Consider the following 23,903-nt stretch of genomic DNA (forward strand, 5'->3'; position numbering starts at 1 on the left):
CCATGGAACATTCTCCAAAATAGATCACATTCTAGGTCACAAATCAGGTCTCAACTGGTACCAAAAGATTGGGATCGTTCAGTGCATATTTTTGGACCACAATACTTTGAAACTAGAACTCAATCAAAAAAGAAAAGTTGGAAAGAACTCAAATACACGGAGGCTAAAGAGCATCCTACTAAAGAATGAATGGGTCAACCAGGAAATTAAAGAAGAATTTTAAAAATTCATGGAAACCAATGAAAATGAAAACACAACTGTTCAAAATCTTTGGGATGCAGCAAAGGCAGTCCTAAGAGGAAAATATATAGCAATACAAGCCTTTCTCAAGAAACAAGAAAGGTCTCAAATACACAACCTACCCCTACACCTAAAGGAGGTGGAAAAAGAACAGCAAATAAAGCCTACACCCAGCAGGAGAAGAGAAATAATCAAGATCAGAGCAGAAATCAATGAAATAGAAACCAAAAGAACAGTAGAACAGATCAACGAAACTAGGAGCTGGTTCTTTGAAAGAATTAACAAGATTGATAAACGCCTGGCCAGACTTACCAAAAAGAAAAGAGAAAGGACCCAAATCAACAAAATCATGAATGAAAGAGGAGAGATCACAACCAACACCAAAGAAATACAAACAATTATAAGAACATATTATGAGCAACTATATGCCAGCAAATTAGATAATCTGGAAGAATAGGATGCATTCCTAGAGATGTATCAACTACCAAAAATGAACCAGGAAGAATTAGAAAACCTGAACAGACCTATAACCACTAAGGAAATTGAAGCAGTCATCAAAAATCTCTCAAAAAACAAAAGCCCAGGGCCAGATGCCTTCCCAGGCAAATTCTACCAAATATTTAAAGAAGAATTAACACCTATTCTTCTGAAACTGTTCCAAAGAATAGAAATGGAAGGAAAACTTCCAAACTTGTTTTATGAGGCCACCATTACCTTGATCCCCAAACCAGACAAAGACCCCATCAAAAAGGAGAATTACAGACCAATATCCTTGACGAGCACAGATGTGAAAATTCTCATCAAAATACTAGCCAATAGGGTACAACAGTACATTAAAAGGATTATTCACCACAACCAAGTGAGATTTATTGCTGGGCTGCAAGGTTGGTTCAACATCTGCAAATCAATCAATGTGATATAATACATTAATAAAAGAAAGAACAAGAACCATATGATCCTTTCAATAGATGCAGAAAAATCATTTGACAAAGTACAGCATCCTTTCTTGATCAAAACTCTTCAGAGTATAGGGATAGAGGGTACATACCTCAAGATTATAAAAGCCATCTGTGAAAAACCCACAGCAAATATCATTTTCAATGGGGAAAAGCTGAGAGCTTTCCCCCTAAGTTTAGGAACACGGCAGGGATGTCCACTATCACCAGTGCTATTCAACATAGTACTGGAAGTCCTAACCACAGCAATCAGACAACAAAAAGAAATAAAAGGCATCCGAATTGGCAAAGAAGAAGTCAAACTCTCACTCTTTGCAGATGATATGATATTTTATGTGGAAAACCCAAAAGACTCCACCCCAAAACTGCTAGAACTCATACAGGAATTCAGTAAAGTGGCAGGATATAAAATCAATGCATAGAAATCAGTGGCATTCCTATACACCAACAACAAGACAGAAGAGAGAGAAATCAAGGAGTCGATCCCATTTACAATCACAGCCAAAACCATAAGATACCTAGGAATAAATCTAACCTAAGAGGCAAAGAATCTGTACTCAGAAAACTATAAAATACTCATGAAAGAAATTGAGGAAGACACAAAGAAATGGAAAAACGTTCCATGCTGGATTGGAAGAACAAATATTGTGAAGATGTTAATGCTATTTAGAGCAATCTACTCATTCAATGCCATCCCTATCAAAATACCATCCACTTTTTTCAAAGAGATGGAGCAAATAATCCTAAAATTTGTATGGAACCAAAAAAGACCCTGAATAGCCAGAGGAATGTTGGAAAGGGAAAGCAAAGCTGGCAGCATCACAATTCCGAACTTCCAGCTCTATTACAAAGCTGTAATAATCAAGACAGTATGGTATTGGCACAAAAACAGACAAATAGATCAATGGAACAGAATAGAAAGCCCAGAAATGGACCCTCAACTCTATGGTCAACTAATCTTCGACAAAGCAAGAAAGAATGTCCAATGGAAAAAAGACAGTCTCTTCAACAAATGGTGTTGGGAAAATTGGACAGCTACATGCAGAAGATGAAACTGGACCATTTCCTTACACCACACACAAAAGTAGACTCAAAATCGTTGAAAGACCTAAATGTGAGACAGGAGTCCATCAAAATCCTGAAGGAGAACACAGGCAGCAACCTCTTCGACCTCAGCTGCAGCAACTTCTTCCTAGAAACATCGCCAAAGGCAAGGGAAGCAAGGGCAAAAATGAACTATTGGGACTTCATCAATATAAAAAGCTTTTGCACAGCGAAAGAAACAGTCAACAAAACCAAAAGACAACCGACAGAATGGGAGAAGATATTTGCAAATGACATATCAGATAATGGACTAGTATCCAAAATCTATAAAGAACATATTAAACTCAATACCCAAAGAACAAATGATCCAATCAAGAAATGGGCAGAAGACAGGAACAGACATTTTTCCAAAGAAGACATCCAAATGGCCAACAGACACATGAAAAAGTGCTCAACGTCGCTCGGCATCAGGGAAATCCAAATCAAAACCTCAATGAGATATCCCCTCACACCCGTCAGAATGGCTGAAATTAACAAGTCAGGAAACAACAGATGTTGGCGGGGATGCGGAGAAAGGGGAACCCTCCTACACTGTTGGTGGGAATGCAAGCTGCTACAGCCACTCTGGAAAACAGTATGGAGGTTCCTCAAAAAGTTGAAGATAGAGCTACCATATGATCCATCAACTGCACCACTGGGTATTTACCCCAAAGATACAAATGTAGGGATCTGAAGGGGTACGTGCACCCCGATGTTTATAGCAGCAATGTCCACAACTGCCAAACTGTGGAAAGAGCCAAGATGTCCAACGACAGATGAATGGATAAAGAAGATGTGGTATAGATATACAATGGAATACTATGCAGCCATCAAAAGGAATGAAATCTTGCCATTTGCAACAACATGGATGAAACTAGAGAGTATTATGCTGAGCGAAATAAGTCAATCAGAGAAAGACATGTATCATATGACCTCACTGATATGAGGAATTCTTAATCTCAGAAAACAAACTGAGTGTTGCTGGAGTGGTGGGGGCTGGGAGGGATGGGGTGGCTGGGTGATAGACATTGGGGAGGGTATGTGCTATGGTGAGCACTGTGAATTGTGTAAGACTGTTGAATCACAGACCTGTACCTCTGAAACAAATAATACATTATATGTTAAAAAAAGAAGAAGAAAAAGAAGATAGCAGGAGGGGAAGAATGAAGGGGGGGAAATCAGAGGGGGAGCTGAACCATGAGAGACTATGGACTCTGAGAAACAAACTGAGGGTTCTAGAAGGGAGGGGGGTGGGCGGTTGGGTTAGCCTGGTGATGGGTATTAAGGAGGGCATGTTCTGCATGGAGCACTGGGTGTTATATTATACGCAAACAATGAATCGTGGAACACTACATCAAAAACTAATGATGTAATGTATGGTGATTAACATAACAGAATAAAAAAAATAATTGAAAAAAAATCTGCTCATAGCCTTATGGGATTTCCCATGTATGTAACAAGCTTGTTTCTCTTGCTATTTTTAAGATTATCTCTTCTTATTTAACTTTCAATGTTTTAATTATAATTATAATTAACTTAATTATAATGTGTAGATCTCTTTGGGTTCATCTTGTTTGGAACTCTGTGGGCTTCCTGTATCTGGGTGCCTGTTTCCATTCCCAGATTAGGGAAGTTTTCATCCATGATCTCTTTAAAGTAAGTTTTCTGTCACTTTCTCTCTCTTTTCTCCTTCTAGGACACCCACATGCAGATATTATTCTGCTTAATGTTATCCCATAAGTCCCTTAAGGTATCCCACTTTTTAAAATTCTTTTTTTCTTTTTGCAACTCTGTCTGGGTGAGTTTCATTGCTTTGTCTTCCAGTTCACCAAACCATTTTTCTGCTTTATCCAGTCTGCTGTTGAACTCCTCTAGTGTATCTTTCATTGGTTACTGTATTCTTAAGCTCTGTAACTTCTTTTTGGTACTTTCTTATATTTTCTATGTCTTTGTTTAAGTTCTCATTGTATTCATCCATTCTTCTCCCTAGGTCAGTGAGCATCTTTATAACCATTATTTTGAATTTTTGAATATTTCTTTATCAGGTAGATTACTTATCTCTGTTTCATTAAGGTGATTTTCTGAGGTCTTTATCGTTCATTTGAAACATATGCCTCTGTCTTGTTTTGCCTGATTATCAGAACAGCTACTTCTCCCAGTCTTGAAGAATTGGCCTTGTGTAGAAGATGATATGTGAAGCCCAGGAGAAATCCCTCTGGCTACTAGAACCAGACACTCCAGAGGTATCCCCTCTGTGGGGTGCATGCACCAGCCAGCTGTGGCAGAGCCATGGCTGTGGCAGAGAACGAAGCAAGATGCTGGCCTGGCAGTGGTTTGACTCTGGCACAGGAGGGGTGGGACACTTGCCTCGCTGTGGTAAATCTGTGGCTTGGAAGGGTAGGTCTCTTGCCTGCCTGGCTGTGACATGGTTCTGGTGTGATGCAGGGTGCTCTCCCAGCTGGCTATGGCATAGCTGGGGCATGGTGAGGTGCGGTACACCTACCTGCACTAGCAGGTTAGAGGGAGATTGCCGAAATAATACCCACCAGTATTGGTATTAGCAAGGTAGAATGAGATTGCAAAAATGCACCTGCCAATGCTTCTGTCCCTGGAGAGAGTCCCAACATGTTTCTGCCTCTCTAGTGATTACTTTAAGATTAGTAACTGGGTCTGCCTCAAATATGGACCAGGTGTTTTCAAACTGCTGGTTTTTTTGCTGGGTCCCGGAGTGACTGAGTCTACATGCGAGTCCCTTCAGGGCAGGTTCTCTGTTCCCTACAGCCTCCCTACAGTTGTTTCTTCTCCTGGATATAATCCCTGATGGTCTTATGTTTGGGGCAGGGGGGCTCATCTTTCCAGTACAGGACCCAAAGGTTGTGGTGTCAACCTCTAGCTTCTCAGGAGAAAGTGCTGTACTTTGGGAATCTCTCCTCATTATGGGTCATCATGTCTAGAATCGGAGTTTTTGGCAGCAGGTGTGTCTCTGCCTCTTTTACTCATCTCCTCATAGCCCTTTTATCCTTTATTGTGGAGGCACAATGTTCATCCAGTTATCACGATTTTTTCAGAGAAATTACTCCATGTGTATTAGTTTGTTGTATCCATGGGAGGAGGTGAGTTCAGGATATTCCTACACTGCCATCTTGAACCACCCACTCCTCTTCTCCTACTTTATCATTCTTGAAATGATCTCTTTCCTGGGACATCACATTCAGTGATTTTTCTCCTAACTCTTGACCAAAACTTCTTAGTCTTTTGGGGGATTTTCTGCAAAATGTTGCTTAATTATTGCTATTCCCCATTTTCTATCCTTAGCTGTATTTTTATTCTCCCTTCAAGGTTTCCCTAGATAGTCAAATATACCATTAAATTTCTATTTCTAGATATAGCCTAAATTTTAGACTCATTTTTGCTTTGTGTACTATACATCTCCATTTAGATAACCCAAAGGCTTCTCAAAATCAACGATATGCTAAATAAAACCATTATTTCTCTTTCTTACTCTAAAAAACATGTTGCTTTATCCATATGTCTTCCTTCATCTAATGGTGCCACCATTCATCCTGTTGCCTAAAAATAAAACCTTGAAGATTTCCCCTCATATGTTAGTGTTCCTCTTAAAATATTTTTGAAAGGTTATTCTCTCTTATTCTTGAACTGCACTTCCTTGACTAAGGACTTAGTCAGTTTTTATAAGCTACTTATTTAATTTTCTTATAGGTTTCCTTAAGTTCATCCTCCCTACCTCCACTTCTCCATTCTCAGTTATGATCCCAAAGCTGAAAGAATTATTTTTTTCCTTTTTTTTAATCTGAACTTGTTCTGCTTTCAATCCTCAATTATTCTCCAGTAGCTAAAGATAAAAGCTAAGTTCCCTAGCTTCGTATAGAAGATTCCCTATGATTCAACCTCCTTTGGTAATTACCAACTAATCTCCCACTTGCAACTTAACCATTCAGCCATAAATAAGCAAATAAAAATTATTCAATTTTCTGTAATTATAGCTATCATCATGATGTTTTTTCAGCTTAGAAATTCTATCTTTCTTCTGTGCACTTTGAACACTTATACTTTACTTCTAAATTTCAGTTCCTTTGTGACATCTCCCTTGACTTGCCAAAGCATTTTGTCATATGTTACTTGGACTTTGTGGTATTTTCACCATATGACTATTATCACTTTTCTCACCCACTTGCAGTCATTTATGTATATGCACATACCCCACATTAAGCTTTCTATTTTTCATGACAGCATTTTCAACATCTAATAATGTCTCAATAAATAATTAACACCAAATATGTGATGAGCAAATAAATAGATCAATACATTTAATTACAAGAAAGTCTAAGGAATTCAATGTTTGTAACTTAAAACTTGCCACGAATAAGGAAATAAGGATGCATTTTTACTTTCCTAATGCTTGAAATCCATATAACTTTATAAGGCAATTCCAAAAAACAAAATTTTTCTTTTGGTAACTGAAATGTAATCTTTATTAATTTATGAAAGTTAAATAAAAAGCTTTAAAATAAGGCTATTATCACATATCACCTATCAGAGAAAATTAAATTTTAATTATATATGATATTTCAACTACTGAAAAAAATCTTAAGAATTTATCTTTAGGGTAGTTTAAGAAGAATTCTCAAAGAAACTATTTAGACTACCCTGGAAATGACTCATTTCCTTGAAATTTTCTCCAGAAATGTCCCTGGTATAATATAGATTTCTATGGTAGCAGCATGTTTCATGCCAAACCCTGGATCCTTTCTAAATCTCTATCACATAGATTATAGAGCTAAGTAGTAAAAATGCTTTAAAAATTAAATATTAATTTATGGTTCAATAGCCTACACCCATTCTTGGAAAACACAGAAGTTTAGAAATAAAACAGCTAAACCTTAAGAAGAAAAAGCAAACCAAAAATGCATAGAAAATCACCCAGTCTAAAGGAAAAAAAATTAAAAATGTAACATCATCATGGGTATATTTATCCAGCAAAATGCTGATTCTACCATATCAAAAAAATCAGTTCACACTTTTTAAGAAAAAGTTAAATCATAAATAGTATAAACACAACTAAAAGATATTCCATCAACCTTAAACCCAACATATTCTGAAGCCTCTCACCTGGCTGAATGTTTTCTCTTATGATAGTGACATGGTTATCTCGATCTGGTCGTGTGTGTTCATGCCAAAAGCCTATCACATGGCCTAATTCATGAACAACAATTCCAAATTTATCACAGTTCTTGCCAATAGAGATTGCCTGGGGTCCATTTCCCCGCCGACCTACATAGGAGCAGCATCTGCAATAAAGGAAAAACACAGAGATGGTGGTGGCAATGATAGATTGATTACAGTACAGTAAAACTTGTCAAGAATTATGATCAACTACAAAGTCCAACACATTCAGAGACAGAGCAGCCTTTCATCAATAAACACGGCTAATTTCTAGTCCTAGTAAATGTATAGACAACAAAAGTCTCCACATAATCACTGAAGTGCTTTTTCACTAATTCATACATTAGAAGATATGCCTTAAATCATTATTAGGAGTGTTCAGAAGATATCAGAAAATAAAATATCTATGATGGTGATTAATGGGCTTTAAACATATAGTTAAACTCAAGATTTACTACCCACAATTATGTCTAATACAGTTTTTTAGTCTCACAATCCATCTACATTATTTAGGTAACTACTTTGTCACTATGGTGGTCACCATAGTGACACTATGGTGTCACTCCCTACGCCATATGGTTATCTGGAAATAATCCATTATTTCAGTTTTGAATATAAAAACAAAGTTTATTTTCCCCTTTAAGAAAAATGAATTAGGGGTGCCTGGGTGGCTCAGTCAGTTAAGCGCCTGACTCTTGGTTTCAGCTCAGGTCATGATCTCAGGGTTGTGAGATTGAGCCCCATGTCAGGCTCCACGTTTAGTGAAGAATCTGCTTAAGATTCTCTCTCTCTCTCCCCCTCTCCCTCTACCCCCATCCCCCCCTAAAATAAGAAAAAGTAAAAGAAAAGAAAAAAAATGAACTAAAGAAAGAAAAATGGTTAATCAATAATGGAGTTATTTTTCCTACTCATGGAAGAATTTATTTTGAAGAAGAAAACTTTTAAAAGAAGGAATCAATGGAGGAAAATTAGTTTCAAAAGGTAAATTTTCTAAGGTTAATAGCTAACTGGTGGAGAAAAACCAACAACTGGTAGAATTATGATTTGCAAATATAAATAAAATTATATCTAAAACTTAAATAATTGGGGTTTAATTTAAAATAGGTTTATATATAGGATCACAGCTTGAGACAGCAATAGAGGGCAGTGAATAATTGGTCTTGAATAGTTGGTAATCATGATGGACAAGACACCAAACACAGAAAACTGTCAAAATTAAGTGCCCAAATGTTATGAGGAATTTCACAAATTTTCAGTTTCCAAAGTAGGTATATTTGATAGTACTTTTGATTGTTCACAAATACAAATATTTTTCATTCCAATTATTTCTGTAGGCTTTAAATGCCTTAAGCATCTTAACCTATACCATACACTTATTTATGAATCTATTATAACAATTAATGAAGCTTAATAAATTAATAATAGGAAAAATGAGGTAACTGGTAGGGAAAAAAATCAGGAAATTTTGTTTTTGCCCCCATTTTTAATACTATGCTTCAATCTATACACAGATATTTATTACATACCCAAATAGTAAACTATTAGATGGAGAAAAACACAAAATTTGCAAATTTTGGAGAGATTTAAACTGAATCATTTGCTACCATAGAGCAACAGTATATCTGATGATTATATAGCAACTAAATTACACACACTGAGTCATTCTTGCTGGTTATATTCAAAGAAGAAAATACTTTGCAAATCAAAATCTGGGAGATAGTCAAGCAATGTGGTCAACTTATTTAATCTAAAACACCTTTTTTAAGCATAATTTCACCCATAGCAGTTTCCAATAAATAAGATGAATTCCATAACAGAAAACAAAAATATATTTTCCACTGACTTTTATAATGATCCTGTGAAAGAAGAAAAATGTGGTGGCTTGATTCCTCTTGTTCTAGGGAGAGAATAATTCTGGATGCTAAGATGAAAAAATAACTAAATATATGCACATATAATTAGGTATGGAATGACAGGGTAATATGTGAGGTTTATAAAAATGTGGTTTAAACACATCTAGGTATTATCTTAGTTTCAAATATCACTCAGGTTGATGCCATTTTCTTATATATAGCTTTTGATTTTTTTTATTTCTAATTTGTGTGCTGTTTTTAAAACTTGGCCACTATAAGATCTATCTGTCCTCTCAAGAAAAACTTTCACCATCTATAGGAGGCCACAACTCTCCCTACGCCATAGACAGTAATCAGGTAACCTAAAACCTGCTATTCCTTACTTTTGCCTCAGACTAGAGGACCAAAGCACCGTTAGATTTTGCCTGTTAGATAATCTATCATGACATCCACAAAGATGTCCTCCCCACAGCAGTCTTTTCTCAACTTTGAGATAATTTAAAAATTTAAAGTCATATTATGACTCTTCTCTACCCAATATTCTCCAATGGTTCTATGGCACATTGTGTCAATATTCAAAAATATTCATTACCCCTCACTGGAAGATAATCATACTTCCTTACTCCACTGATGTTGATTTTGGTCATGTGACTTGCTCTGGATAATGTCATGTGAGCACAAACTCTTTGTGTAATTTCTGGAATCTTTAATAGTCAATATGTTTGGCAATTTTGTCTCTGCTTCATCTGCCACAACTGCAAAGTTCTAAAAAGAGGTTCCTCCATCAGACTGAATACTAAAGTGGTAACTCTGGAGAGAGACACAGCCAACCAGTGATGGACAGGCAGTATGAACAAGGAATGAATGTTTGTTACTTGAAGCCACTGGGATTGAAGGGTGATGTATTAAATGAATCATGTCAGCTTACTAATACAAGCTTTCTCTTTTACTCAGAGGAAAATCTGAAGTACTTACAAATAACTGTAAGATCCCACATGATCTTCACACACAAATGTCTTACCATCCAGTCCCATCTCTTACTACTGTCCCTGCAACTCACTCCTCCTGAGCCATGCAGTGTCCTGGCTGTGCCTTCAGCATACAGACATGCTCTTGCCTTAAAGCCTTTTTCCTGGCTATTTCTTCTGTCAGGACCTCTGTTCTCCCACATAGCCATATGGCTCATTTCATCTTCTTTTTCAAGTTTTTGTGCAAATGCCTTTCTATCCCATTTATATTGCTTTCCTTTTTGTCCTAGAACTTAGAGTCTATTAATACATTTTATATTTCATTGATTTTCATGGTTTTTTTTCTGACTCCCCAACCTAGAATGTAAGCTCTTTGTGGGCAGACAACTTACATGTTTTGTATACTGATATCTCTAGCCCCTAAAATATAGTCAGGCACATAGTACAGCTCAGCAGATACAGAGAACAGATTAGAAGTTGCAAGCACTGGGGGTGGGAGGTGAGAGGGTGGGTCAAGTGAGTGAAGGGGGTAAAAATGTACAAACTTCCAGTTACAAGACAAATAAGTCCTGGGGATGTAATGTACAGCATGGTAACTAAAGTTAATAATACTGTATCACATACTTGAAAGTTGCTAAGAGAGCAGATCTAAAAGTTCTCATCACAAGAAAATAAAAGTTTTGCAACTATGTGGGGTGATGCCTGTTAACTAAATTTATTGTGGAAATCATTTCATAAAATATGCATATATCAACACATCACAGTATACACCTTAAAGGAATACAGTGTTCTATGTCATTTATATTGTAATAAAACTGGAAAAAGATCATTTTTGAAATAAATAAATTAATAAATATTTGTTGAAAGAACAGATCTCATAAGTGCAGGAGAGAACTAAGACTTCGGTGGTTAGCAGGGAGCATTCAAAGCAATGGTGAAGATGCTTATGGTCAGAGATTAAAAATGCTCTTCTTGAGATACCTCCCCCCACCTGGCTCTCCACTTTTTCCACTGGTGTGATTCTATAAATTTTCTAATAATCCAACAAGTCATTTTTTCTGCTTAAATTAACTAGCCTCCGTTGTTTGCAAGCAAGAACCCTAGCTAGCACACCTCCTCTGCCTAACTATAATCTTCGTGCAGAGAAAAACACCTCACATTCAATTTTATAGTCCCAAAAATTAGTATAGTAAGTGGCACAAAATGAAAATTCAATAGGTAAGGATGAATAAGTGACTGTTGCCATAATCTGAATATCCAAACTGACCAAATTTAAACACAATTTAAAACACGAAATCTAGAAAATAGCTAAATAAATTAACCCTAAGTTTATTTGTTTGGTTAGTTGTTTTTAAGGAATCATTAAAAATTAGCAGGAGGAAAAAAGTAAGATTGTTCAAGAAATTATCTAGTAGAGGATAGAGGATATTCATGCATTAAAGACCTAAATATGAGACCTAAAACCATAAAAATCCTAGAGGAGAACATAGGCAGTAAACTCTTTGACATTGGCTATAGTGACTTTTTTCTAGACAGGTCTCCTAAGGCAAAGGAAACAAAAACAAAAATGAACTATTGGGACTACAACAAAATAAAAAGGATTTGCACAACGAAGGAAACAGTCAACAAAACTAAAAAGCAACTTACTGAATGGAGAATATAATTGCAAATGACATATCTGATAAAGGGCTACTATCCAAAATATGTAAGAACTTATAAAACTCAACACCAAAAAAAAAAAAAAAAACCCAAAGAATCCAATTAAAAAATGGGCAGGAGACATGAACAGACATTTATCCAAAGAAGACATTTATATAGCCAACAGACACATGAAAAGATTTCATCATCACTCACCATCAGAAAAATGCAAATCAAAACGACAATGAGATATCACCTCACACTCATCAGAATGGCTAAAATCAACAACACAAGAAACAAGAAGTGTTGGAGAGGATGTGGAGAAAAAGTAATCCTCATGCACTGTTGGTGGGAATGCAAACTAGTGCAGCCACTCTGGAAAACAGTATGGAGTTTCCTCAAGAAGTTAAAAATAGAACTACCCTCTAATGTAGCAATTGCACTACTTATTTACCCAAAGAATCCAATATCACTAATTCAAAGGGATACATGCACCTCTGTTTACAAAAGCATTATTTACAATACAATAGCCAAGATATGGAAGCAGCCAAGTGTCCATCGAAAGATGAACGGATAAACAAGAGGTGGTATAGATACACAATGGAATACTATTCAGCCATAAAAAAGAATGAAATCTTGTTATTTGCAAAGACATGGATGGAGCTAGTGAGTAATATGCTAAGTGAAAGAAGTCAATCAGAGAAAGACAAATACTATATGATTTCACTCACATATGGAATTTAAGTAAACTAAATGAGCAAAGGGATAAAGAGAAAGAGATAAACCAAGAAACAGACTCTTAACTATAGTGAACAAACTGATGGTTAGGAGAGGGAAAGAGGGTAGGGATTGGGCTAAGCAGCTGATGGGGATTAAGAAGGCCACTTGTTGTGATGAGCACCAGGTGATGTATAGAATTGTTTAATCACTATAATTGTATACCTGAAACTAATGTAACAGTGTTTAAAAAATAAAGTTATACTTTAAAAAAGAGAATATTCAGCAATATAAAGTTGCATGGTAGACAAAGGTAATAAATTCAGCTGTATAAATTTCTGACTTACAAAGAAATAAATCACACAAGTCTTTATAAAGTGATCTTACATTTTGCTGATAATAATCATCTTGTGAAATAAATGTCACTGATGACAATAAATATTCACTGAAAAAATATTTATAGTTAAATTCAAACTTTTTGCCAACAGAGGGAAAGGACACAATACCAAAATCCAATAGGAGTGTTATGCTTTTGACTTGACATAGATCTTATTGCAGTAGCCCTCAGTGTTTTGTGTAACACCAGATGCTAAACTCTTTAATAATTTTGATTAATCTTTATGGGATATAAATGCAGCATTATCATAGAAAAAAAATCACCATAATGATAAAATAACTGTTTCATGAAATTATGGCCAATAATGGTAATTCCAAATGAAATTTAGAAGTCACAAAATGGTTAGAATGATTAGCAAGCCAATGATCAATTCCTATAAAATGTATCATCCTTCCTATCATTGAAAATACAATATAAAGAAATTGAATACAAAACAAATCACCAAATGCAACATTACTACTATAACAGTCACAATTATATGTATATATAAATACTCAAAAGTTTGATTTCAGGAGTGCAACTACAGATTTAAGGATTTGAGGGCAATTCACAACTTCAGTTTCCATTTCTCTAAAATCATTAAAATCATCATTAAAGTACATGCTCTTCAATACCGCTACGTTCTTACATTCTTTTCTTCTAGAATTACATACGATGTGCTTTAGCCGATGTGTAAATTGCCAATATTTTCTTGATCACCTATCTATAAAGCAGCGCACTGGGTGTCACGAAGGACGAAGAGATAAGCAACCTGTCATCACAGATGAAGACAGACATATGAACGAATGGTGGAAATGTAACTAGTACAGCTAAGGTAGAGCAAAGTCACACTGACGGCAGCTCAGAAATGGGTGAGAAAGAAATATGTGGACGATTTCCACTGATGAAAATGGAAGCAAAGGCATTCCAAGGAAGCAGAAAAGCACAAGCAAACACAGGAAGAAATGACAGCAAATGGGGAAAAATAGTTTAGCAGGCTAAAACAAGTAAAATGAAAAATTTTGAAAAAAGCCAAATTAATGAAAGAAAATGAGCATAAATACGAGTTTGCTACAAACAGAAATTTATTAATGAGATAATGAATGCCAGTGTTTTGTTTGCATTTGTTTTACAAAACTGAAGGGTAGTAAAGATAAAGGAAAGATACATTGATCTGAATACATTATGTATTTAGAAATATATAAGCTGAGCTATATTCATTTCTATTAGATAACGAGAAGGAAGGAAGGAGAGTCTAGATTTGGACCTTTTAAATATTAAATAGATATTAAGAACTAGGAGGCATTTCACATGTAACCAAAACTTGTCAAGATAAAATTTAGTAATTTGGAAGAAAACATTACTTGAATAAGTCAAAACTAAAAAATTATGGCATTATCCAAAATTATATAGAAAGGTAATAATGTATACTTTTTCTTAATGTCACTCAGATAGGGTCAAAAGTAAAATCCATTACTTTTTAAGTGAGGTTAAATCTTCTAGGAATATGTGATAGAACAAAGCCAGATGACACAATCCTCCCCCAATACCCAGTGACATATATATTTTCTCCCCAAAAAATATATGTGATTGGGGCAAGAACTCTTTCCTCCAAATGAATGAAGCATTTATTTTTACTTCCCTATATAAACGATACGAGAGGGTATTCAAATAGTTTGAGCTGATTAGAGAAAATTCCTCTTTGTAGAGGAGTCCAGCTAATAAATGTAGAAGGACTAAAAGGAAAGAACAACATTAGCAAATCACTATTTTGCAATGATGGGAACTTTTACAATGGAAGGACTGGGCCATCACCCCTGGAATCCACTGATCAACAGCAGCATCGCTGAAGTGCTAGGTCCAGCACATGTGCCTCCTGAGGGGATGCAATGTCAAGGAGACAGCAAACCCTACCAAGTATTCTTCCTGAGCAAGCAAAAGTTCTGAGTTTAATCAAATATTTAAATGTAAGTTCCAACTAACTAGAGATAGAGGAGAGAGAAGTTTGAGACCTTTCACAGTAAAAAGGCTTTAAGTATACAGTGTTGCTTGGAGAACTGCTGTTACTGTAACTTGGCTAGATTATGGGATGTGGTGGCAGAAGAAGCTGCACATGGAAGTTGTGGTAAGTTCATGGCATTCTTTAAATGTTATATCAAGGAATTTGGATTTTATTCTCAGGCTAACATCTCCCAAAATGTGTTCCGGGATACTGATGTATGTTCTTCACTCTTAAAAGAGTGGCATGGATGCTCTGTTTTTTAAGTAAATTTAAAAAACACTGTATTCTATATTCTCTCTGATGGGTTGAATATTCATAATGTTCATTAGCACATTGCTGCAGAAATATCCACTGAAATTTAACACAGCATTTCACAACTTATGGAACAGTTGTTTTGTTTTTTGTTTGTTTGTTTTTTACTTTTTTGTATTATTATGTTATGTTCATCACCATCCATTACATCATTAGTTTTTGATGTAGTGTTCCATGATTCATTGTTTGCGTATAACACCCAGTGCTCCAGAACAGTTGTTTTGGAGAGTATTTGTTATCATCCCGTAAGAAGCCAATCTAGAAAGCAGCACTCTACGAGGAAGCACTGAAGAATCAACAAAAAAGGGTGGTGTCTTGCTCTGACTGGTATCCTTTGAAGATAATTCTAGTGGCAGTAAATTGATGAGGGAAGACAGTCAAGCATTTGGAATAGGTCAGGTGTGACATGACAAAGACATGAATGGACTGAGGCACTGACATGGGATGGAGGTAGAAATCAAAAGATACAGTGACTATCAATGGAATCTTACTGCATAGATTTTAGAGGGAGCTCAAGAGAATCACCAGACGACATTATTGACGGTGGCAACACCATTATTATAGTTGCAACACGAGGAGAAGTAGTTGACGTAGTGGGGAAATACACTTGAGGTACATGTACAAAGGTCTATGATCAAAGACTATATTTATTCAAAATATATCTTCTTAGGTAAAATTCACACTTTCTCATGGGCAAAATGCTAAGCAAATAAGAAATGAATCCTACCTCTGGATTTTCTTTTTCCTCTTCTACACTTACTTAAGTCATTCCCTGGTTCTACTTACCCACAAGGTCTATACGTGAATACAATGTAACTCTCTTCATCACTTCTTTCAATAAAAGTCACACATGTGTGCTTTTCCCAGTGCCTCATGGCCTGCTTGAACATGGCTCGCTGACTGCCTAGAAAAATGGCAGGATGTTAATAAAACAAAGTGTCTGCCTTAGGGAGCAGTGCTACACGCTGGCTCCTCCATCCTGAGTCTGACTAGGCAGTACGGATGACATCACTCTCGTCAACCAACAAATACTAGCCTAGAGCACCACAAGTGATCACTCTTAAGAAGGGTCACTCACCTTATAATCAGAAGGTTCAAGCTCACTATCTCTACAAATATGTGTGTGTGTGTACAAGGCTCTATCAACGGGACATATATTCTTCCTGTCAGTTGAAGAGAAATCAGCTTCCTGAATTGATGGACACATTTGAAACTCAGTTTAAAAACCAGAACAGTACTTTAATCTCTTAGAGCTCAAGACTAAAGATATTTTTCAATTTCAATGACACTCTAAACCAACAACCAAGGTAAGTAAAGTATTTCTCATGTTTGATTTAATACTATATTCTCCATATTAATACTCTGGAAAAACACACAATCTATATAATATTTCTTTATAAAAATAAACACTCTGGGAATACCTTACCAGTGAAGTTGCCTCCTATAACATAAGGAATAACACCTCCAGGCCATATTCTTTCGGTTCTTGATGTAGCAGCTCTGGGAACTCGATTTTTTTCATTTTGCCCTGAGAATTTGAGAGGTACTTTTCCTTTAATTGTGCTGTTTTGCTCCAAGCCTGCAGTGACATTTAAAACATTCTGTGAAACAGAAGTCCTTGGTCAGGGAATCATTTCCTCTTAAAAGACTTAAGTTAAAATGTCTTATTTACATATTTGTGTAAATATGCCTGAAGTCAAAATGCATTAAAGAAAAATTTCATTTATATTACATACTTGAAAAAGTATTAAAATATTTAAGTACTTGATGTCAAAATACTATTTCTTAATGCTCCATGAGCAAATTTTAATGTATTCCCATACAACAGCCTACAGTAGACAGACATCAGACAGACTGGTAGGCCACAAAAAAATTGTTTCATGTATTTTAATTTACTAGCTCTCTGCCAATTCACCACCAGATGATAAACAGACATGGTTTAAAAAGTCACAAGATATTCAAAACTCTTCTTAACTCTTGCTAAATCCTTCATTCTTTTAAAGCAGGATATTCCACAGTACAGCCTAAAATTATGAAAATTACAGAGAGGATAAATGAAATAATGTTAAGGCAGATATGGTCTCAGCCTCCTGGGATGCTGGTATATCTCCATTCACATTTCCTCTGGATTTATATCCAGGTGATTTAGCACGATTTAGAGATCAATACACAACGTGAACAGGCCAACATAAAATACAGCCTATTCCTAGAGCAGCTTTCAAGTCTGTAGTCATTAATTTTCTTCGTGGCCTTTCAAAATATTTTTGTTACTGTTTTTTGTTTTTCCTAAATTTGCATTATTGTTCATTCTTTATTTTTTTATTTTATTATGTTACGTTAATCACCGTACATTACATCATTAGTTTCTGATGTAGTGTTCCATGATTCATTATTTGCGTATAACACCCAGTGCTCCATGCAGAACGTACCCTCTTTAATACCCATCACCAGGCTAACCCATCCTCCCACCCCCCCTCCCCTCTAGAACCCTCAGTTTGTTTCTCAGAGTCCATAGTCTCTCATGGTTTTATTATTCATTTTTATTCATCTATCACTGTTGATCCAAATATCCCACTCCTGGAATATACTTCAGACACAACAATTGAATGCATGCCCCTATTCCCACGTCCCTAACAGGTTTATCTTTTAATACCCTGAGGCAAGGCATCTTTGCTTGGGAAAATTATTCCCTGAAAGTGAGTACTGTCAATTATTTAATTAATAATTCATCAGTTTAAAAAATGTTAGGACACACTTTGAACAGAAAACTTTTTTAGAAACTTTATAATCTATAAATAGTGTTTAACAAATTCAATGCTATAAGTATTAACTAATTATGAAACCAGAAAGCTGTTTTTCTATGTATATTTCTGGAAGGGTCAAAACATTTTCAATTAATTTTTTAATCTCACAAATCAGTTTGTCAATTTACTTTAAGTGGGTTTTATTTCAAAACAGTCATGACATTTTTTTGATTTGATTAAAACTGATGTAGTTCCATGCTTGATAAAAACAATTTAGTGTGATACACACTGCACCAGAAATAAACATCAACAATACAATAATCCCTTAATGCATTTTATACTAAGGAGAAGCTGAAAATAAGTTAAAGAAATGTTTCAGTTGTCCCAAAATAAGTTCTAAAAAAACTGACATTAAACATCAGCTAACAAAAATGAATAAAGGACTGTTTCTTAGCATATACCCTTTACACACTTCACATATTAATGGCAAACTGAACTGCTATTGGTATAATATTTACTGTACATCAAGTCAAGTGTCTGCAACTTTAAACATTGATATACCAGAGCCAATTCTTCTTATCCTGTCTATAAGCTGGTAGAGGGCCCCTCGTTTCTTTGACATACCATGGTCTCCAAATCCACCTTAAGAATAAAAGAAAATAGTTAAGTTAAACTCATTGCATTTTAAAGTTCTTCTAAGTAAACCATACCAAAAGGCTACATTGATTTCTCTTTGGACATCTTTTTTTTATGTGGTCTAAGAACATTAGAGTCATGAATATCCATAAATCTTAGAAAAGTGTAAACATTCTACAAACACAATTTTGGTAACTAAAAACAAGTGGGTGGGGTGATCCACAGAACAATCTAAGTGACTTTATTTGGACATCCTGGCAACTGAGTCATCTATCGATAATTTGGAACATTTTTCTTCACTGAGACTTTGACATCACATCGCGTTATATAGGATGACAGCAAGTTGTTCGGCCCTGTTGATTGCATTCCAGCTATTTCTCCAATGTAAACAATATTTTCAGAAGCCAAATCAGCAAATGGAAATAAAAACATTAGAAGAGCAAATATATAGTACAAGTCTTACTTCAAAGCTATGATCAATTTTGAAATATTTTTAAAAGCATATCATATTTTATAATATATTCAAATATAATTCAAAAATGAGTTTTAATAATTTATAAAAACCAATAACACATAATTACAAAAACGTCACAACAATCAAAAAGGATGCTCAGCAGCAAAATACATTCTGTTATGCTATATAATTGGCAAAATTTATAAAAATAGATGTAAAGAATTTTAGAGTGCAAAAGGTAGAAAAGGAGGTCAGGATGAGGAAATATATCCTTTTGCAGATTTACCAACTGGGAAAAAAAAATAGAAAAGGCAGATTTCCTCTCAAAGGTCAGAAAGCAGAGCATCTGAGGAAAATCCAAGTCCTCTGATTCTCATTCCAGGCCTTGAATAGAATGCTCTCCCAATTTTATCTCCTATTTTCCCCTCCTATTGAATTTTCAGTGGACAAATAACAAGAAGACATCACTGAGCAAACAACCAATATAACCACTAATAATATCTGAACAAGTGCAGATACATTCACACCACAAGAATATGATTAATGAGTCTCTTTGGGCGAAGACAACGGAAGGGCTAGAAATCCATAAAGACAACAAACTGCTTGCACCTTGATCTATTTCTTTCCATTATCTTTTTCCCCTTTGAAATTAATACCAAAACTTATCTACCTAGAGTAAAGCTAATAAAAACCCAAAATAATCACAAAAACCATTACCATATAAGCCTTCTAGAGCAAAAGATCAATTAAGTCCTTATAAGGCAAGTAAGTTAGAGTGCTTGTTCACTGACTAATAACGTGCCTGATTGTTTTCATTACATGGTCACATTTTTGCTGTGCTACTTGAGAAAAATTTTTGAAATTTTTTCATTGAACATTTTAGAAAGATGAGGTAACATTTAAATGTATTCATTTCTAAGTAGCTATAAGAAACATTTTTAAAGAATGGCATTTATATGTTTGAAATGACAGTTATGTAACAATTATACTTTATATTAGATAGGCCTGAAGCACATATAAATAGATTTAGAAGAAGGTTAATTATGAGAAAAAAGAAATGTCTTAGTTAATATTAAGGTAATTATAAGGATAAGAGTAATTATAGAATTTTCAAAAAACAATGTTTCAAGACCACTAAAGGCAATAATATCTTTTAAAATTTAGCAATTTTTCTAAAAATTTGTATAGAAATTGAAATTACAAAAAATTCTGTGTAGGTAGTTCATTAACATAGAAAAAAAGGAAAGTGATAAAATAAGTGATTATTTCACACATATTCTAAAAACAAACTGAAAATATACAAACTAAGTAAATACTTATGGGAAAGACTATACAGTTTGAAATAAGAAAATAAGAAATACAATTAATTTGATCTCCTCACTTGTGAGTCATATTACTAGCTACTCCTCATGGGATTATTATGCACATTCAAAGAGTTACTATCTGCAAAACACTTAAACCAGGCTTGGTACCTGGTTTAAGTACTTGGTACCTTGGTACCAAACAAAATGTTTGTCAAAGAAATTAATTAATAGAATTAAAAACTATGAACAAAATCTAAATTTCCAAATAGGCTCATTAATGTTTAGGCAATCAAAGTTGATCAGCAGGACATTAAAAGTGACCTAAAGAATACTTAGAGCATTTCAAGAGTATCTTTTCTCCAAAATGAACACAAATTCAATCAAATAATCAACCATACCTGTGGTATGTCCAAGTCCAAAGGGGTTCTGTGTAAGGTCAATTGTCCTATCAATTTGAAAGATACTTAAGTCTTCATCATCTAAGGCAATATCACCCCAAAACACAGCTAAAAAAGAAAAGTTCAATTAAAATGTAAAATATTAAAGAGCAAAGTCAATGCAAACAAAGCTAATTAGAAAAATATTGTTAAAATATGGAAATGCAGTTCGTAGAGACAGATATTTCAGAAAGTAATTATAACTGAATATAATATTGGACCTGTTATACTATAATATGAACCACTTGTAAAAGAGTATTACCTACATTTTCTTACTTTGATGTTTGACGGGAGGGGGTAAGTCATTTCTTTGAATGAAATGGTCACTGGTTTTGGGGGGAATCTAAGGAAAGTGAATTTAGCAATCATGGCTATTTTGCAAGTAAATGAAAATCTGCTAAGTGTGCTTGAATTTACAGTGGATGCCTGTGACCAGCAGCAGGTCTTCACTGCCAGGTAGAAGGAGACATAGTAGCAGCTAAATATTGTACTGTTCTAGCAACTTACTCATCACATTTTTATACACTTTCTCTAAAGATGGCATTGCCTCTGAGTTTCTGTAAAATGTATAAATAAATACCAAAAATAATATTTAAGTCAACATTTATTTAGTCAATGACCAGGTGCTACACCTTTGATCTTTAATGATAAATAAAACACTGTCCATATTTTCAGGAGCTTCAAAATCATTGCCCCAAATCCTGAAAACCCTCTGACTCTTTTACATCCAGTCTTTTATGCTACCGAATAAAACAAAGCTCTATAAACCATTGTGGGAAGAAATGAGATAATTTCTTTAAAACCAGTATGTGAATTTTCTTTTAACGTCAGAAATATATATTAACATAACAAAAAAATGCCTTCCTTTTATTTGAGTCCAAAACTAGACTAATCAATCTCTTAGTGCTGTCGAATATCAAAATACAGTAACTTTAGGAAACACAGCAAATTTAAGAGAGAGAATAAATTAATCATGAGATAGTAAAACACTGACAAATGCTTTGGGAATTCTGGGATAACTGTTTCATGATACAAGTTTACAAATTTCCTTTTTCAAATTTTTCTTCAAATTTTTCTTTTGCAAAACCAAGAGAGGAGGAAAATACATTAAAATTTTAGGAAATGATGAAATCCATGCTTTTCAAATCACTTTTAGTAAATTTAAACTTTAATATTTAGGAATTTTAGCTGTAAAAATAGTTAATAAAATTAATTTATGAAATTTAAATTTCAATCCTGAAAGCTATACTTTAGGCTTTGGTCAAAAGTTTATTATGTAAAATTATTTACCCTGTTTAGTTCCCTCATACAAAATGACATGAGATAAGAAAGTTAGATTTATGTGTAAATCTAGAAAGGAAGGAGATGGAAATTAGTTCAAGGTAGGTTATCAGTTCACCATATGGAAAAATATTCATTAAAATTAGAAATCTCTCATCAACTCCTCTCTTCCACCCTACTGTCAATGGAATGGCAGTCTGTAGAACCAGAAAAATGCTTACTATTTTTTACTGTCCTAGAGACAAAGTAATGAAAGGTCTGTAGAACAGTTTACAGCACTGGGTAAGAGGCTGGTCTTGATGCCCGAAATTGAAGCCAGATTCTAATCAGCTTCGTACACCTTTAGCAGAAAGCGCTGATGCTCCACTACCCCTAAAGACAGACATCTCAAAAAATAGATGGCCTGCCTAAATAAACAAAATTTGCACTTTATATAAAAGGCCTGTTAATTTTCATAAAAATAAATTTTGCACTCTTTTTCCCCAAGATTTTACACTTTAAGGTAAATTCAAGTTTGTGAGTTATTTGAATCTTCCATCCTGTGTGTTTACTATGCAAACAGTGGAGGGCATTGACTGGCAGTGACTCCAAGGCTGGCTCTTCCTTTCTTAGTGCTGGGAGCAACTAGAGACAGGAAAACAGTGTTACTCTAACATGAACTCGAATAGGGATCACAGCGGATCGGGTTAAAATGCAGGCTCTGATATAGTCGGTCTGGAGAGAGGCCTCAGATTCTACATTTTTAGCAAACTGCCATTACTGCAAATAATTGTCATTGTCATCATCTTTAGCAGCATTATTTTTTTTTTGCAAGAATAAACTTTTGCTCCTCTCTGAACCAGCTGGTTAACTTGAAAGCTGAGGCACTCAACCAAACAAAATGCAGTTTGTCCATACTCCATTTGTATAATAAAAGTAGTATGAGTAAAATAAAACCCAAATGTGTTTTAGATTTTTATTTTCTTGTAACGACTTTTCACATGCAATAGGATTCATGTTTTGATGGATGGATTATATCAAAAACAGAACAGCAGTCCAAGGATATAACACTTCACACAAGCAAAAACATTACTTCTGGGGAGAAAAAAAGGCACAAGGCCAGATGATTCTTAAAAGGAGACAAAACTGTTCTGAAATACACACACCAATTTTTTTTATTATTATTTACTGTTAACTTTTCTGAACTAAAAGCTTCAGAATAGTTGTGTCAGTTCTCAACACACCATGAATTGCTTCAGGAGAAAACCAAATATTTCTTTGAGAACAAGCTATAGTGAATGACAAAGTCAATTCATTTGTGTGCAGACTTGATATACTGCAAGTCATGTATATCTTTAAATTCTGATACTATCAACAGAAAAAAAAAGAAAAAATAGCCATCTTAAAATTACAACCTATCAGACAGTTTAAAATGCACAATTTCTTTCTTCATATTGCACACATTTGAGGGTTTTCTTCATTCATCTTTCACTTCAATGTAAATGTCTTATTTCTGCATGCGGAAATACTTTACTTATACATTGGTATAGCAAGCTGGACCACAACATTTTATATTACATGGATTTAGAATTTGCATTATAATCTAACACATATTTATTATTTAGGATCCAAGATATTTGTAATTCTCAAATCCACTTTGGAGTGTTTTTTTTTTCTTTTTCTTTATGGTATTTTCTATTTGTTTTGCATCCCCCAAAAAATCACAAAAATTAGAAATA

General features: G+C 34.7%; 1 protein-coding gene across 1 annotated transcript in view; it reads right to left on the reverse strand.

Annotated features, from left to right (window-relative positions):
• Window positions 1–23,903, reverse strand: part of TLL1 (tolloid like 1) — a 213,443-nt gene that overhangs the window by 107,741 nt on the left and 81,799 nt on the right. The window contains exons 2-6 of the mRNA XM_028104406.2: window positions 20,866–20,973; window positions 18,635–18,715; window positions 16,756–16,908; window positions 16,116–16,233; window positions 7,410–7,588 (exon numbers count right to left, since the gene is read on the reverse strand). Of these exons, the coding sequence (XP_027960207.1) occupies window positions 7,410–7,588; window positions 16,116–16,233; window positions 16,756–16,908; window positions 18,635–18,715; window positions 20,866–20,973 (639 nt within the window). The remainder of the gene's footprint in view (window positions 1–7,409; window positions 7,589–16,115; window positions 16,234–16,755; window positions 16,909–18,634; window positions 18,716–20,865; window positions 20,974–23,903) is intronic.

Source organism: Eumetopias jubatus, unplaced genomic scaffold (assembly GCF_037043125.1).
Source record: "Eumetopias jubatus isolate StellerSeaLion01/CBP00866 unplaced genomic scaffold, mEumJub1_p1.0 scaffold_2, whole genome shotgun sequence".
Classification (NCBI taxonomy): Eukaryota; Metazoa; Chordata; class Mammalia; order Carnivora; family Otariidae; genus Eumetopias; species Eumetopias jubatus.